General features: G+C 45.6%; 1 protein-coding gene across 8 annotated transcripts in view; it reads right to left on the bottom strand.

The window, feature by feature from the left end:
* Window positions 1-14040, bottom strand: part of SYCP2 (synaptonemal complex protein 2) — a 752024-nt gene that overhangs the window by 545327 nt on the left and 192657 nt on the right. For all 8 annotated transcript variants that reach the window (XM_029611557.1, XM_029611556.1, XM_029611555.1 and 5 more), the window contains one exon: window positions 5231-5291. In XM_029611557.1, coding sequence (XP_029467417.1) covers window positions 5231-5291 — 61 coding nt within the window. The remainder of the gene's footprint in view (window positions 1-5230; window positions 5292-14040) is intronic.

The following is a 14040-nucleotide window of genomic DNA, read 5'->3' as shown; positions in this document are numbered from 1 at the left end:
ACAGCTGGTATGCAGAGATTCTGGAATTCAGCATTGAAGATTGATAGATCTTTCTTCCCAAAGTATCAAGGAAACGATGATCCTTGCCAGGTGGGGTGGAAGAATGAGGGCGGATCCTTTTTGATTTATTTTTTTTTGGGCAGATTCAACTACCACAGATTGATGTGGCAGTTGTGCTTTTTGGTACCCTGGAGCTGATTGAACCAAATAAGATGAATCCACCCTTTTGTTTACAGCTGACACTGTGGATGGATGCTCCCAGATACGGTGTTGCAGGTCTAAGAGCACCTCATGTATTGGGATGGCCAAAACTTGTTTTGGGGGATCCACAAACTGTAGGACTTCTAAAGTATGTTGTCTTGAGTCCTGTTCTGCTTCCAACTTAAAAGGAATGGTGTCTGCCATATCCTGTATGAAATTAGAGAAAGACAGGTCTTCAGGTGGGGACTTCTTTCTCGGCTCTGGAGGTGAGGGATCCGACATGAAGTCCTCTGAAGAGGATTCTGTATCTTGGCTGTCCCAGGATTCCTCTTCTTCCTGTCTATGAGAGTGTTTTGTTGTGGATCTTGGTGGAAAATGTAGTCCTGATGGGCCTGGTAATGGGTCATCAGTGGGAGTAGGTGGAAAAACGTGTTCCCCAGTTTTTTTGGGTAAGGTGTCGATGACATCTTGGTATCTCTGACGTAGACGTTGAAAGGATGAACCTCATCATCATCCATCGGTGCAGGCCTTGATGGCACTGATGTTGGCCTCGAAGTCGACGTCGAGAGCGGCCTTTTCCCCGATGGAGGCAGCAACATGGGCATCGATGCGGTAGTCGTCGATGGTAGTTGCGCATATATCGACGTCGATGTTGTTATTATTCTTGGTGTCGACGTCGACTCTTCTAGTGTTCTCGGCGTCACTGTGGACACCGGCATCGGTGATCCCACCGGCATCGGCAAAGTTGCCGGCATCGATGCTGGAAGCATCGGCATCGACGAGCCCGTCGGAATTAACTGTTCCCTCAAAGCCTGTGATATCGCTTGTCTGATGATATCAGACAATTCCGGCGTTACAACTGATGGTACCAGAGTAGTTGTAAGCGGTGGCGAAGGCTGAGTCGTTGGATCCGCTGCAGAGCCCTGCAGGGGGATCAGGTGTCGAGATGGGAGGATGAGGCCCAGGGCCCGAGGTTTCCTCCGAGCGTGGCCGCTTTACCGTCGACGGATCCTGGGACGTGAATTCGGTCGTCGATGACCTTCGATGTCGATGCGTATGTTTCGACTTTTGCCGGTCAACGGATTTCGTTGATGTGGATGAGGACGATGATTGATCCCCCGCCGGTCCCGGGGTGGATTTTTTAAGCAGCAAGCGCTTTGTCGCTCCGGCCGGAGACGATTTTGATGACGTCGAAGGCAATGGTATTAACTGAAGATGGAACAAATGTTCCATCTTTTCCAGTCAAGACTTTCTTGTTTTCGGCGTCATCTCGGCACATTGCGGGCAATTTTGTACGTCGTGATTTTCACCGAGACATATCACGCACTCGAGATGCGGATCGGTTAGCGACATCTTACGGGCGCATACCGGGCATTTTTTTAAAACCGGTAGCCATATTGCTATCGACGGCCGTCGAGGCAAATAGCGAAAGTTATGAGAAAAAATTTTCTCCTGAGGAGAATAAATTTGAGACCGAGGTACTCACCAGCCGGTGAAGAAGAACCCCTTGAGAGAATTGTGAGAGAGAATATCTAATAATATGACTTTTTTCAGTCACAAAGTATTGAGAAATTTCTCAATGGCTCCTATCCCACGATGCTAACTGCTGCGCGGAAAGACGAAGACTGAAGAGAGACACCTGTGGCAGAGAATATCATAGCATGCTGGGCATGCTCAGTGCCCTCACAGGGCCAGTCAAAAGTTTCTAGAAACTTTGACAGAAAGCTTTCCCGCTTTAGGGCTCTGTCAGTGGCGTCACCCATATGTGAGGACTAGCATCCTGCTTGTCCTGGGATAAATGACTCTGCTCCTCGGGAGGCTCGGCTCTTTTTTTTTTTTTTGAAACTTTGTTCCAGCCAAACAAATTTAAAGAACTCCTGTCACTGCAACTCTCCTTTTTTTTTCTTGTTTAATTAGCCAGGACTACAGGTTCTTCCACCTTCATCTGCTGGAGACAGAGAAATACTGAAGGAGCTGATTCTCGAGAAATACTGAAGGAGCTGATTCTCGGTATTATGTGTGTAACTTACGCACGTAACCCTTTGAAAATCCGCCCCAAAATGTATGTACATTATCCAATTTAGCAAAAAAAAGAGGCACTCTGGGAGACGCTGTTTGGATTTGCGCACTCACTTTGAGGTGAGTTTCTCTGTATTATTTTGCATAATTTTCAAAGCAAATGTATGCGTATAAGTTTGCTTTGAAAATTAATGTGTGATGTGTGTACCTGCCACAGACGTTACCTAAGATGTTATAAAGTTACTCGATTGACTGTAACAAAAGGTAATTAATCAAATCAAATAAACTATACTCCCTGCAGAGAAAATGATCAGTACATAGAGCCTTTTATGTGATTTAACATGAAATGTTCAAATCTTAAGAGCTTATGTGCCATGTTTAGCGGTTTGTGGGACAGTCCTGCAAGCCGCTGTACTTACCCTAGTCATTGCCCCATGCTACCGGTCCAGTCTGCAGCAGAATGCTGCCGCCATGAAGCCACTCCCTCCTTCCTGCAGGTCCTCCCTAGGCGTGCATGTGCGGCATTGTTGCATCCGTCGGTCTCAAACAGCTTCGACCCTTGTGCCTCAACTTTTTCTCAGCTCTCCCCGCTAGCCTTGGGAAGATGGCTACCACCGCGTCTGCAAGCCACTCTCTCCGGCGTCCCCCGAACGGCTATGGCGTTGCCTCCCGCCATATTTCTCCTAAGGGCTTCCTAGAGTGCCAACCCTCAGCTATCATTTAGTCAGTAATCTAACTCTCAATCTGTCTCGTCTACAGCATTGCCTTGCCTGGGAAACCTACACCGGAATCCCCTATACCAACGTGGTGAGACGGGTTCCCTCTGCCATGGGTCCCGGGACTGCTACCTCTGGATCACCTCACTACTGCCACCTCTGGTGGTACACATCAAGTTGTACAATAAAAGAGCTTTATTTTAGGTGCCTTACTGGGATCAGGTACTCGCTCCTCGAGGGCTTGCTCTCCCTGCCTCGGTACCTGTGCCATCTACTTCAGCCTGGTAGAATCGCCAACCTACAGATACCATCTAGTGCGTAATCTCTCAGTCAGTCTCATCTACAGCATTGCCTTGCCTGAGAAACCTACACTGGAATCCCCTAAACCAATGTAGTGAGACTGGTTCCCTCTGCCGAGGGTCCCGGGACTGCTACCTCTGGATCACCTCACTACTGCCACCTCTGGTGGTACACATCAAGCTGTACAATAAAAGAGCTAATTCTGTGTTTGTGCATCCTGAGTCTAGCCCAGTACTGTGGCTCCCCACAGGGCTCCTCCCTGTGGGTATGGTCATCTGCCACAGTACCCAAGAATGCACCCAAACACCGCTAAACCATAACAGGCATGCCACCATTTAAAGGCCCCACAGCAGGAAGCTGATCTGCTGGTGCCTCCTGATGACATCTTGCGGCTGGGTATATAAGGCCCAGCTGCGTGCCTTAACCTTGCCTCAGCAACAGGTATCCTGACTAGAGCACTGTATGTTGCTCCTGTGTTCCTGTAATCCAGCCTTGCCTTGCCCAGCCTGCCTTATCCAGCCTTGCCTTGCACAGTCTGCCTCATCCAGCCTTGCCTTGCCCATCTTGTCTCATCCAGCCTTGTCCTGCCTAACTGTCTCATCCAGTGTCTCTTGTGTGTCTTCATCCATCCTTCGCCTGATCTCCTGGACCTGACTTCTTGATTTGGACCTGACCACAACTGCAACCTGCCTGGACCTGACCTCTTGCCTGGATCTGACCTCTTGCCTTGTACCAGACTACACTTGCTTGCTTGCTGTCTGCCCTGACCATTGGCCTGTTCCCAGTACCTCCAGACTGCTGCCTGTGCTGACCCTGGCGTGCCTTTGGACTCTTGTTCTCTCCACTGCCCTAGGGATCCACCTAGGTCCAGCTGGCAGAACCCAAGGACTCCACTTGCAGGGGAGGTGGCAAGTATAGGCGAAGCTCCAGTATATTCCGCTTCAGGGCTTGTGCGCCAGCTGTTGGTGTAGGTTCACCTATGAGGCTGTGTCAACTACATCACAGCATCAAGGGCTCACTTTCAAGCCACTCATCACATTATGTGATAGGAAAAGATGAGCTGTCCAACCTTTTGCTGATATGCAAATCCTATGTATGTTGGATAGATATGTCTCCTTCAGTTTGATGCAATCACTCTGTAGTTTTAGGTCTTTTCCCAGAGACATCCAACGTCACAAGGAAAAATAAGTATTTCCTGACTAATTATACATGAAGGAGAAAAAGATCATGTCCATTCATAATCCAGAACCAATAATAGTACTGTAAATCAGAAATATCCGCAAGATTCCTTATTATATTCGTGAAGTTCCCATTTTTCTTTAATCTTCAGTGATCTTATTATTGTGATTGTAATACTACCACCCATGGAAAAATTCTGGATTATAGACTTTGAAGATTGTAATAATGAATCTCTAACCTTTCAAATAGTCTGCCAATAATGATGCGTGATTCTTGTTCAAGCATTTTAACTAAGTCCTTTTAATTTTTATAATATAAATTACTTTAAATCCATAGGGTCCAATTCAAGCTTTATCTAAGGGCATTCAGAGTAATACCTGCAGAACAAAGTTCACACATTTTTGGGCTACCTCTGTGCAACCGGTTCTTAAAATCTTTTGCATTGCTGGTGTTTAATTTACTTCTTAACTATATTTATATATATGTAATTTATACTCAGTATATCCACTTTCTTATTCCTACCTAATGTTCCCTACTTCTTATCTATTTACTTGCAATCTACTTCATATATGTATATATTATTACTTAGGTACTCAATGCCTTGTTATTTTATGTAATCCGCCCTGGTCCTATCTTTAGGAAAAGGCAGCATATCAATTGATTTAGTCTCGTCTGGTGCTCATCTCTTGTCTATATGAAAGATATATGTCTGAAGGATAATTTGAAACAGATCCATTACAGCTAAGTATATGCCATAGTAAGAGAATACATGAATAAATACAGGCTTAATAATATACACTCCTGTGTTCTTATACCTTCTACGCTGTAAATGTCTACTTCCTCATCTGGCATGCTGACTGTTTCCCATTGATGATCCTAAAAATAAATATTTTAAAGACTAAAAGCTCAAGGAACACATTACAGAGATTTAAATTCCATCTTTGTGAATATAAATTAACACCTTTTTCACTGTTAATAATTCCTTTTTCATTTCCAAATTTTATACTTCTACTGGCCAAGGAACAAACTGGGTCATAAGCATGCCAGGAGTCAGGATTCTGCACAGTCAAAAGTCAGAACATAAGACCAGAACCTACAAGTTCCAAGGTGTTACTATAGTGCTATCTCTACCACAACTTGCAGTCTGTTTACCCTTTTCTCAGTGAGGTTATCAAATTTGCGGATGATACAAAATTATTCAGAGTAGTTAAATCACAAGCAGATTGTAATACATTACAGGAGGACCTTGCGAGACTGGAAGATTGGGCATCCAAATGGCAGATGAAATTTAATGTGGACAAGTGCAAGTTGATGCATATAGGGAAAAATAACCCATGCTATATAGTTACACAATGTTAGGTTCCATATTAGGAGCTACCACCCAAGAAAGAGATCTAGGCATCATAGTGGATAATACTTTGAAATCGTCAGCTCAGTGTGCTGAGGCAGTCAAAAAAGCAAACAGAATGTTAGGAATTATTAGGAAGGGAATTGTTAATAAAATTGAAAATGTGATAATGCCTCTGTATCGCTCCATGGTGAGACCGCACCTTGAATACTGTGTATAATTCTGGTCACTGCATCTCAAAAAGGATATTGTTGCGATGGAGAAGGTAAAGAGAAGGGCAACCAAAATGATAAAGGGGGTGGAACAGCTCCCCTATGAGGAAAGGCTGAAGAGGTTAGGGCTGTTCAGCTTGGAGAAGAGACATCTGAGGGGGGATATGATAGAGGTCTTTGAAATCATGAGAGGTCTAGAACGAGTAGATGTGAATAGGAAAATTGGTCTTACCTACTAATTTTACATCCTTCATTATAATTGGTCAACCACAAAAAGACATTATATGTAATGCTCTCAAGCAAGTTCAATTGTTCAATGTAAACCGATTTGATTTGCATCCAGTGCAAGAAGATCGGTATATAAAAAAACCCCAAAAATAAATAAATAAATAAATATATTTTCGTTCCGGTAGTACCACGGATCAGTACAGACTCCTGGGTTTTGCCTCCCCAGCAGCAGATGGAGACAGAGAAGTTTTGACCAACTCTGCCCTATACCCTGAGGTGCCACCTACAGTCCATCAGTATTTTGTTGTATTAAAGCAGAACTTCTTAAAACCAATTAACCGGAACATTGTGAACTCTATACCGTCTATGACCGGTAATACAAAACCTGCTCACTAAACCCAAGTAGGAGCCGTTAAGAACTTTGAAAAACTTTGGAGAACTTGTTTGCAGAGAATATAAGGTAGTACTAAACGAGCGGACTCTCCATTATCTTCGTGCTGAAAAAGGGTGGGCCTCTGGACTGATCCATGGTACTACAGGAATGAAAATTCGCAGGTAAAAACCAATTGTCCTTTCCCTGTACGTACCCAGATCAGCCCAGCTCCTGGGATGTACCAGAGCTCCATTACATGGGGTGGGACCCTGAGAGTCCCGCTCGAATTACACCTTCACCAAACCCCCCAGATGCTGGGGCCTGAACATCCAATCTGTAATGCCTAGCAAAGGGTGTAAAGACTTCCAAGTAGCAGCTCTACAAATCTCCTGCTGCGAAATTTGCTGACACTCTGCCCACGAGGCTGCCTGCGAACGCTTAGAATGCACTTTAAGACCGACCAGAAGCAGCTGACCGTGAAGCAAATAGGCTGAACTAATAGCCTCCTTCAACCAGCAGGCAATCGTAGCCCTAGATGCCTTGTATCCTTTTTTGGGACCACTCCAAAGGACAAAAAGATGATCCAACATACCTCCAAATAACGTAACAGAACATGGCGTACATCCAGTTTCCTCAGATCTCTATCTTTGGGATCATGGTGGTTCAAGTCTGGAAAAGACGGGAGTTCGATCGACTGATTCAAGTGAAAGGCTGTTACCACTTTTGGAAGAAAGGGATGAACAGTTCGTAAAGAGACCCCCATATCCATAATTCTTAGGAAAGGTTCCCTGTAAGACAAAGTCTGGAGCTCATTCACTCAGCTAGCTGAGGAAATAGCCACGAGAAAAACCACCTTTAACATAAGATCCTTTAGCATCGCCCATTTTAAAGGTTCAAAAGGTGCCACACATAGAACTCAGAGGACCAAATTTAAACTCCATGATGGACAAGGATCCCTGACCGGAAGACGGAGGTGTTTTGCCCAGCGGAGAAATCGAGCCACGTCTGGATGCGTAGCCAAAGGTAATCCTTGTATTTTACCACGGAAACAACCGAGAGCCGATACTTGTACCCATAACGAGCTACACAAGAGGCCTTCAACTAGGCTGGCCTGCAGGAAAGATAATATATCGGGCACAAGAGCCCAAGTAGGATCCACATTGCGGTCTACACACCAAGACTCAAAGACCTTCCACACCCTGACATAAGATAAGGAAATGGAGGTCTTCCTGGAACGCAAAAGGGTAGCGACAACCGTATCCGAATAACCTTTGCTCTTCAATCTTTGCATCTCAAAAGGCGATCTGCCTCTTCCAAACAATTGGGGCTCTGACGCAGAAGATTTGGAAGATTCCGAAACCTCAGGGGCCCTTCCACTGACAGATTTACGAGATCTGCAAACCATGGTTGCCTCGGCCATTCCTGTGCTACTAAGATCACTCGAATGGGTGAGCTTCAATGCGCCTCAGCACTTTGCCGATGAGAGGCCATGGCGGGAACACATACAAAAGGACATGCCTTGGCCATGCGATCACCAAAGCATCCACCCCTTCTGCCATTGGCTCCCGGTGCCAACTGAAGAAACGAGGGGCCTTGGCATTCCGAAAGGTCGCCATCAGATCGACACTCAGTCTGGACCACTTGCTGCAAATGAGATGGAATGCTTCCTTGGAGAGCTCCCACTCCCCGGGATCGAGACGGTGATGACTGAGACAACAGCTTGGACGTTGTTTACCTCTGCGATCTGAGAGGCTGCGATGCTGGCTAGATGCTGCTCCGCCCAGCTTATTAATTGTTGGGCCTCGATCGCTACCTGTTGACTCTTGGTTCCCCCTTGGCGATCGATATAGGCCACGGCTATTGCATTGTCCGATATATCCCTGACGGACTTGCCCTGCAGCAGCTGGAGAAGGGCTTGAAGCGCTAACCGAACTGCCCTGGACGCTGGCAAAATTGCCCCGGACGCTGGCAAAATTGCCCTGGACGCTGGCAAAACTGCCCCGGACGCTGGCAAAATTGAGCATCCGGTTTTCAACCCGCGAGCAGCGGGCCAATTTCAAATTTTTATTTTTTTGTTTTTAACTTTTTTTAACTTTCAGGACCTCCAACTTAATATTGCCATGATATTAAGACGGAGGGTGCACAGAAAAGCAGTCTCCCAGCGGTCGTGTCCCTACGGGCTCCTCCCGGGGGGACCACAGGCTTCCAGTGGCGAAGACCCAGTTGGCTTCTCCGATGTCTCGACTCTTCGCCTTCTCCACAGTCGCCTCAGTCTTCAGTGCCGAGGGTCAGCTGGTCACATCTTCTGTTCCGCCTCGCCTCCCGACGGGGGAACCTCAAGATCCACCTCCTAAGGTATACCATCCTCCCGTCGGTCCAAGGGTTCACAAGCCTGATCATAACAGGCATAACAGGTTATGATCCTCAGTGTCGAAGGTGGCCCTTAAGTCAATCAGCACAAGACAATACGATTCATCTGTGTCAAGCCCTTGTAAAACTGGGTCCATTAATGAGAGGAGTAGTGTCTCAGTTGAGTGATGTTTCCTGAATCCAAATTGATTTGGGGATAGAATATTTTGATCTTCCAGGTGATTTACAAACCGGGATAACACTGCTTTCTCAAGAACTTTTGCGAGAAAGGACAAGTTGGATATTGGGCGATAGTTGTCTCAATCGTCAGTTCTCCCATTCTTATTTTTTTAGTATCGGCTTTATCACAGCTTGTTTTAACCCATTTGGCACAGTTCCTTCTGAGAGAGACAGGTTAATTAATGTTGTAATTGTCTGAGTGACAACCCCGTATACTTGTTTCAAGGAAATGGCTGGAATTGGGTCACGTGGATGAATTGTGGGTTTAATTTTAGTAATGATTTAACAGATTTCCAGTTTCAATACTCTGTCGAACGTGGACCACTGAACCATGCCATTAGAATCTTCAGGTGCTTTTGTTGTGATACAGATAGGGAACTGTATTTTCAACTTATTGATTTTGTGGCATATTCATTGCAATCAGCCTTTGTGAGGCTGTAGTTTCTTGAGATGGAAGATGTCAAGTCTTTAATTAAATTTTTAACAACTTCAAAGAGCAGTTTTTTAACAACTTCAAAGAGCAGTTTAGCATAGTTTAGCAGTTTAGCATAATAATCTTTTTTTGCTTTATTAGTTAGTATATGTTTTTTTTGTAAGGAAAGATTTATATTTTCCTAGGGATTCAGCGGAGGGCATTTCTTCCATTGTTTCTCTAATTTTCTAAGATTCTTTTTAGTGTTTTTTAATTCTTCATTGTACCAGGGATTCTTATTTTTGGAGTTATTCCTTTCTTTGTTAATAGTTTTTGTCTGGACAGGACTAAGGTTATCTGCTACGTCATTTACAATTTTATCCCAGGAATCAAATGTTGGGCTGGACTCAATTACTGAAATGCGCTCTTACTTGGTCTACACCAGTGGTCCCCAACCTTTTTTGCACCAGGGACCGGCTTCAAGCAAGACCATTTTTCCATGGCCCGGCAGGGCAGGGGTGGGGATGGGGCAGGGGCGGGGCTTTGGTCATATGGGGGCGGGGTTATGGATGGGGTTGGATTTTAGTGCATACTTATCATTTAATTATGACATTTATAATGTGAATGTGACAATATGTAAAAAATCTTCCTACAACTAATTCTATATGGCTATGAGAGTGAAGTCTGGAATATATAGGAAGGAACAGAATACCAATATAAATCCTGCACCTCTAGTTCTCTAACTCTGTGCATCCACTGAAATTACCCCAAAAATGGAGCTTGGATGTTTCCCTTACAGCTCATCATACTAAAAGATATTTTCAAATTCTGGTGTCACCTCACAGTAACAGCAGCACAAACACCTTCCACTGCCAGACACATTGTGAACAAACACAAACCCCCACAAAAAAGACACTCAAAATCTATACTGCAATCCCATCGTAACATAACAGTAATAACACCAAGGACTCAAACAACAATAACCCTTCTTGTGAATAAGCAAGGGTAAATATTACACTGGGTCCTAGGATAGCAATACACCACCTACTGAGGAAACAAAACAAACCCGATTGCTATAGATCCCTATACAGACACTACATGCTAGCAGAATCTCTCATCATGGTCTCACACACACAGAGCACCAAATACAGAATACAAAATAAAGGAGCACAAATTAGAAAAAACTGAAATGGAAACCCCAAGAAGCCAGACTCTGTGTATTAACAATGGAAAAACAGAACCACCATTCCTCATAAAACAATAAAATCAAGAAACATAAAGCATCAGTTATAATAGTAAAACCATACTAATAAAAGAATATTTTAAAACTACTGATAAATAGAATTTCTATTAATTAAAATCATATACATTTTTTACAATTTCCCAAACACCAATAAAATATTTCAAAACAGCACATATATCAAATAACACACAATAATTAAAACTAATAAGGATTTTAAAAAGCCCCTGCTGTCCATACGTGGGAGCTCTTGATTTCCAGTCACCCTGATATTGTCGAGAATTAGGAGGTTATCCTCTCTCTCTCACACATACTCACATGTCCATTCTCTCTCACACATACAGTCACATACATGCTCTTATACCCACCTTAACCTCTCGCTCTCACAGACACTGACATACTCTCAGGCTGTAAGACACTCTCTCCCCCTCCACACACACACCCCCACACACACTCTTACTCCCCTGGATTTTCTCATACACACTCATGTTCTCACTTTCACTGGCTCCCTCACAACTTCAGAGCCTCTCTCATTCCTCTGCTGCCACTGTCACTGCTGCCGCATGGCTATTGGGAAGGCGCTGATTGCTGCTACTGACACTGAAGCCCATTCTGCTGCCTCCTCTGTGCAGGCCCCGTGGGCTTCCAGTTCCTCCATGCTGATCTCGTACATTGTGAGATCCACATAGAGAAAGTGCTACTCTTGCACATTCCCAAAGATTACATGTGCCAATCAGTAAAAAGTAATTTATTTATTTTTTCATCTGCTGTCTGATCTTAGTTTTCTAATTGGTTGGTCACAGGCTTTTTTTTGCCCACCTTCCCTTTTTTATTTTTTTGCCAATTCCTTTTATATTGCCTTTTTTTCTATTTCTTTTCTCTCCATCTGTCTTCTTCCCTCAAACACACAGTCAGGTTCTCATTCTCACATGCTTTCTCTCTCCCTCTCTCTCTCTCACACACACACAGGCTCTCACTGGCACATGCTGTCTCTCTCACACACACAGAGGCTCTCACATGCTGTCTCTGCGAACACACACAGTCTCTCCCACACACAGTCTCTCCCACACACAGTCTCTCAACTCACTCTCACACACAGTCTCTCAACTCATCTCATACACGCACACAATCACACTCTACAGGCCCTCAGCCTCTCTCTCACCTCTGGGCCTCTTCCTTATGGGTCGCCACAGGATGAACTCTGCTGCGGCTGAAGCTTCTCCTCCTTCCTGCCCGCGCTGCTCCAGCACCATTTTCTTCTGGGGCCGTGCGGGAAGGAAGGAGAAGGAGCACCTGCACGTTTAGGCTCGACCTTTTTCTTTCTTGCTGTGTGTATCCGGCACACAGCACAGCAGTAGTTTACCGCTCAGCCACGACGTGCTAATTGGCTTTTCGGGTCGTGCCTCCTCCCTTTTGGGGTTGGAGGAGGCGGGTCTCCAGCCTCGCCCTGCCTCCCCGCAGCAGCGGCAGCCAATGAACGGCAGCCGGGGAGAGCGGTGCCATGGACCGGCAAAAAACCCCCAACAGCCCGGTCCTGGTCCGCGGACCGGTGGTTGGGGACCTCTGGTCTACACGAGAATGCCCTTCATTCTCTAAACCTAATTCAGAACTCCGCTGCCCGAATCTTGACTGGTACCTCTTGAAAAGAATTCTCCAATCTTATACTCTTTACATTGGCTCCCAATTCAATATAGAATACAATACAAAAGTCTCTCGATTATACACAATTTGATATATAACGATTCATCTACATGGTTATGCACTCAACTTCACATCTATCAACCTAGCAGAAACTTATGATCTCTGCACAAAAACCTATTGCAAATACCAATGGTTCAATTAGCCAGGCTTGATATCACCAGGAGGCGTGTCTTTTCAGTCGCTGGCCCTTTAATTTGGAATTCCATCCTTGATGACTTAAGGCAGATATCTTCTCATAAAGAATTTTTAAAAAACCTTAAAACATTCCTATTCTTAATAGCCTTTAAATCATTCGCTGCTACTTAATACTGTCATCTAAGCATTCCCTTAGCGCTTATATAGCACTAACCCACATCCATATTGATAACTCTCTGATCTTCTGGCACGATATCTATATGTTTATGTTACTATTATGTTGCGAGTGCGGCGGCGCGGTTGCTTCTGATGGGAGATGTGAACCCTTGGATTGCCACGTCACTCAGGGAGGAGGCCCGAGAGCATAGCGAGAGGTGAGCTGATGCAAGCACGGGCAGACAAGGAACAGAAGAAGGCTGGAGCGAAGACGAGGAGACTGAAGGTCTAACCCTCCACCGGACCTGCGTGCCCCAAGAAGACCAGCAACGCAATGTTGGTCAATGAACAGTCCTCCGACCGTTCCAAGCCCTTTCGGACCTGCAGCTGGGTAACGGCAACAGGCGGCAGGCCGGACAGAGGACGAGGGCAGACAGAGGCCTTGGAACATGGAAAACTCTTGGACGTAGACATAGGCGAAGACTCTTGGACGAAGACATAGGCGAAGACTCTTGGACGTAGACATAGGCGAAGACTCTTGGGCGAAGACATAGGCGAAGACTCTTGGGTGAAGACTTTTGGACAAAGGTTCAGGAGCAAGGTACTGCAGGCAAAAATATACAGGAGCAAGATCAAGTACTGGGTTGAGACTGCGATGCAGCGTGTCCTACACAGCCAACCCGCGGGGCTGGTCACAGACCACGCTGGGCTCGAAGCAGACTCTAGATGAGGTGTGGAGTAGATGACTGGAACATGGCGAAGATCCGGAAGAGGCCTGCACTGGGACACGCCCTACACAGCCGCCTGAGGCTGGTCGCGGACCACGCTGATGTGGAGCAGGTTCAAACAGAGTCTTAGACATGGACGGCTGCAATGCAAGGAGCTCCGAAGACAAGGACAGGATACAAGCTCAGGATTCAAGATACAGGATTCTCTGACACCTCGAGATTCAAGAGACAGGGGAAAAGCAGAAGTCTTCCGGAGGCTAGCACTGCGGAGATGAAGTTGGCAATGTGCCATGAGGCACCCTATACAGCCCACCCGTGGGCTGCTCACGGACCATGACAATGGCACACCGGGAAAGTGGAAATCCAGGAACCAAGGAACTGGAGGCAGAGGTGAAGAAAAGGGCATCAGGAGGTACGGACAAAGGACATCAGGAACATGGAGACATCTAGAGGCACGGACAAAGGACATCAGGAATATGAAGATGAAACCGTCAAAGCAGGAG

This window comes from Rhinatrema bivittatum, chromosome 8, assembly GCF_901001135.1.
Source record: "Rhinatrema bivittatum chromosome 8, aRhiBiv1.1, whole genome shotgun sequence".
Lineage (NCBI taxonomy): Eukaryota > Metazoa > Chordata > Amphibia > Gymnophiona > Rhinatrematidae > Rhinatrema > Rhinatrema bivittatum.
This window is presented reverse-complemented; position numbering and strand designations above follow the sequence as displayed.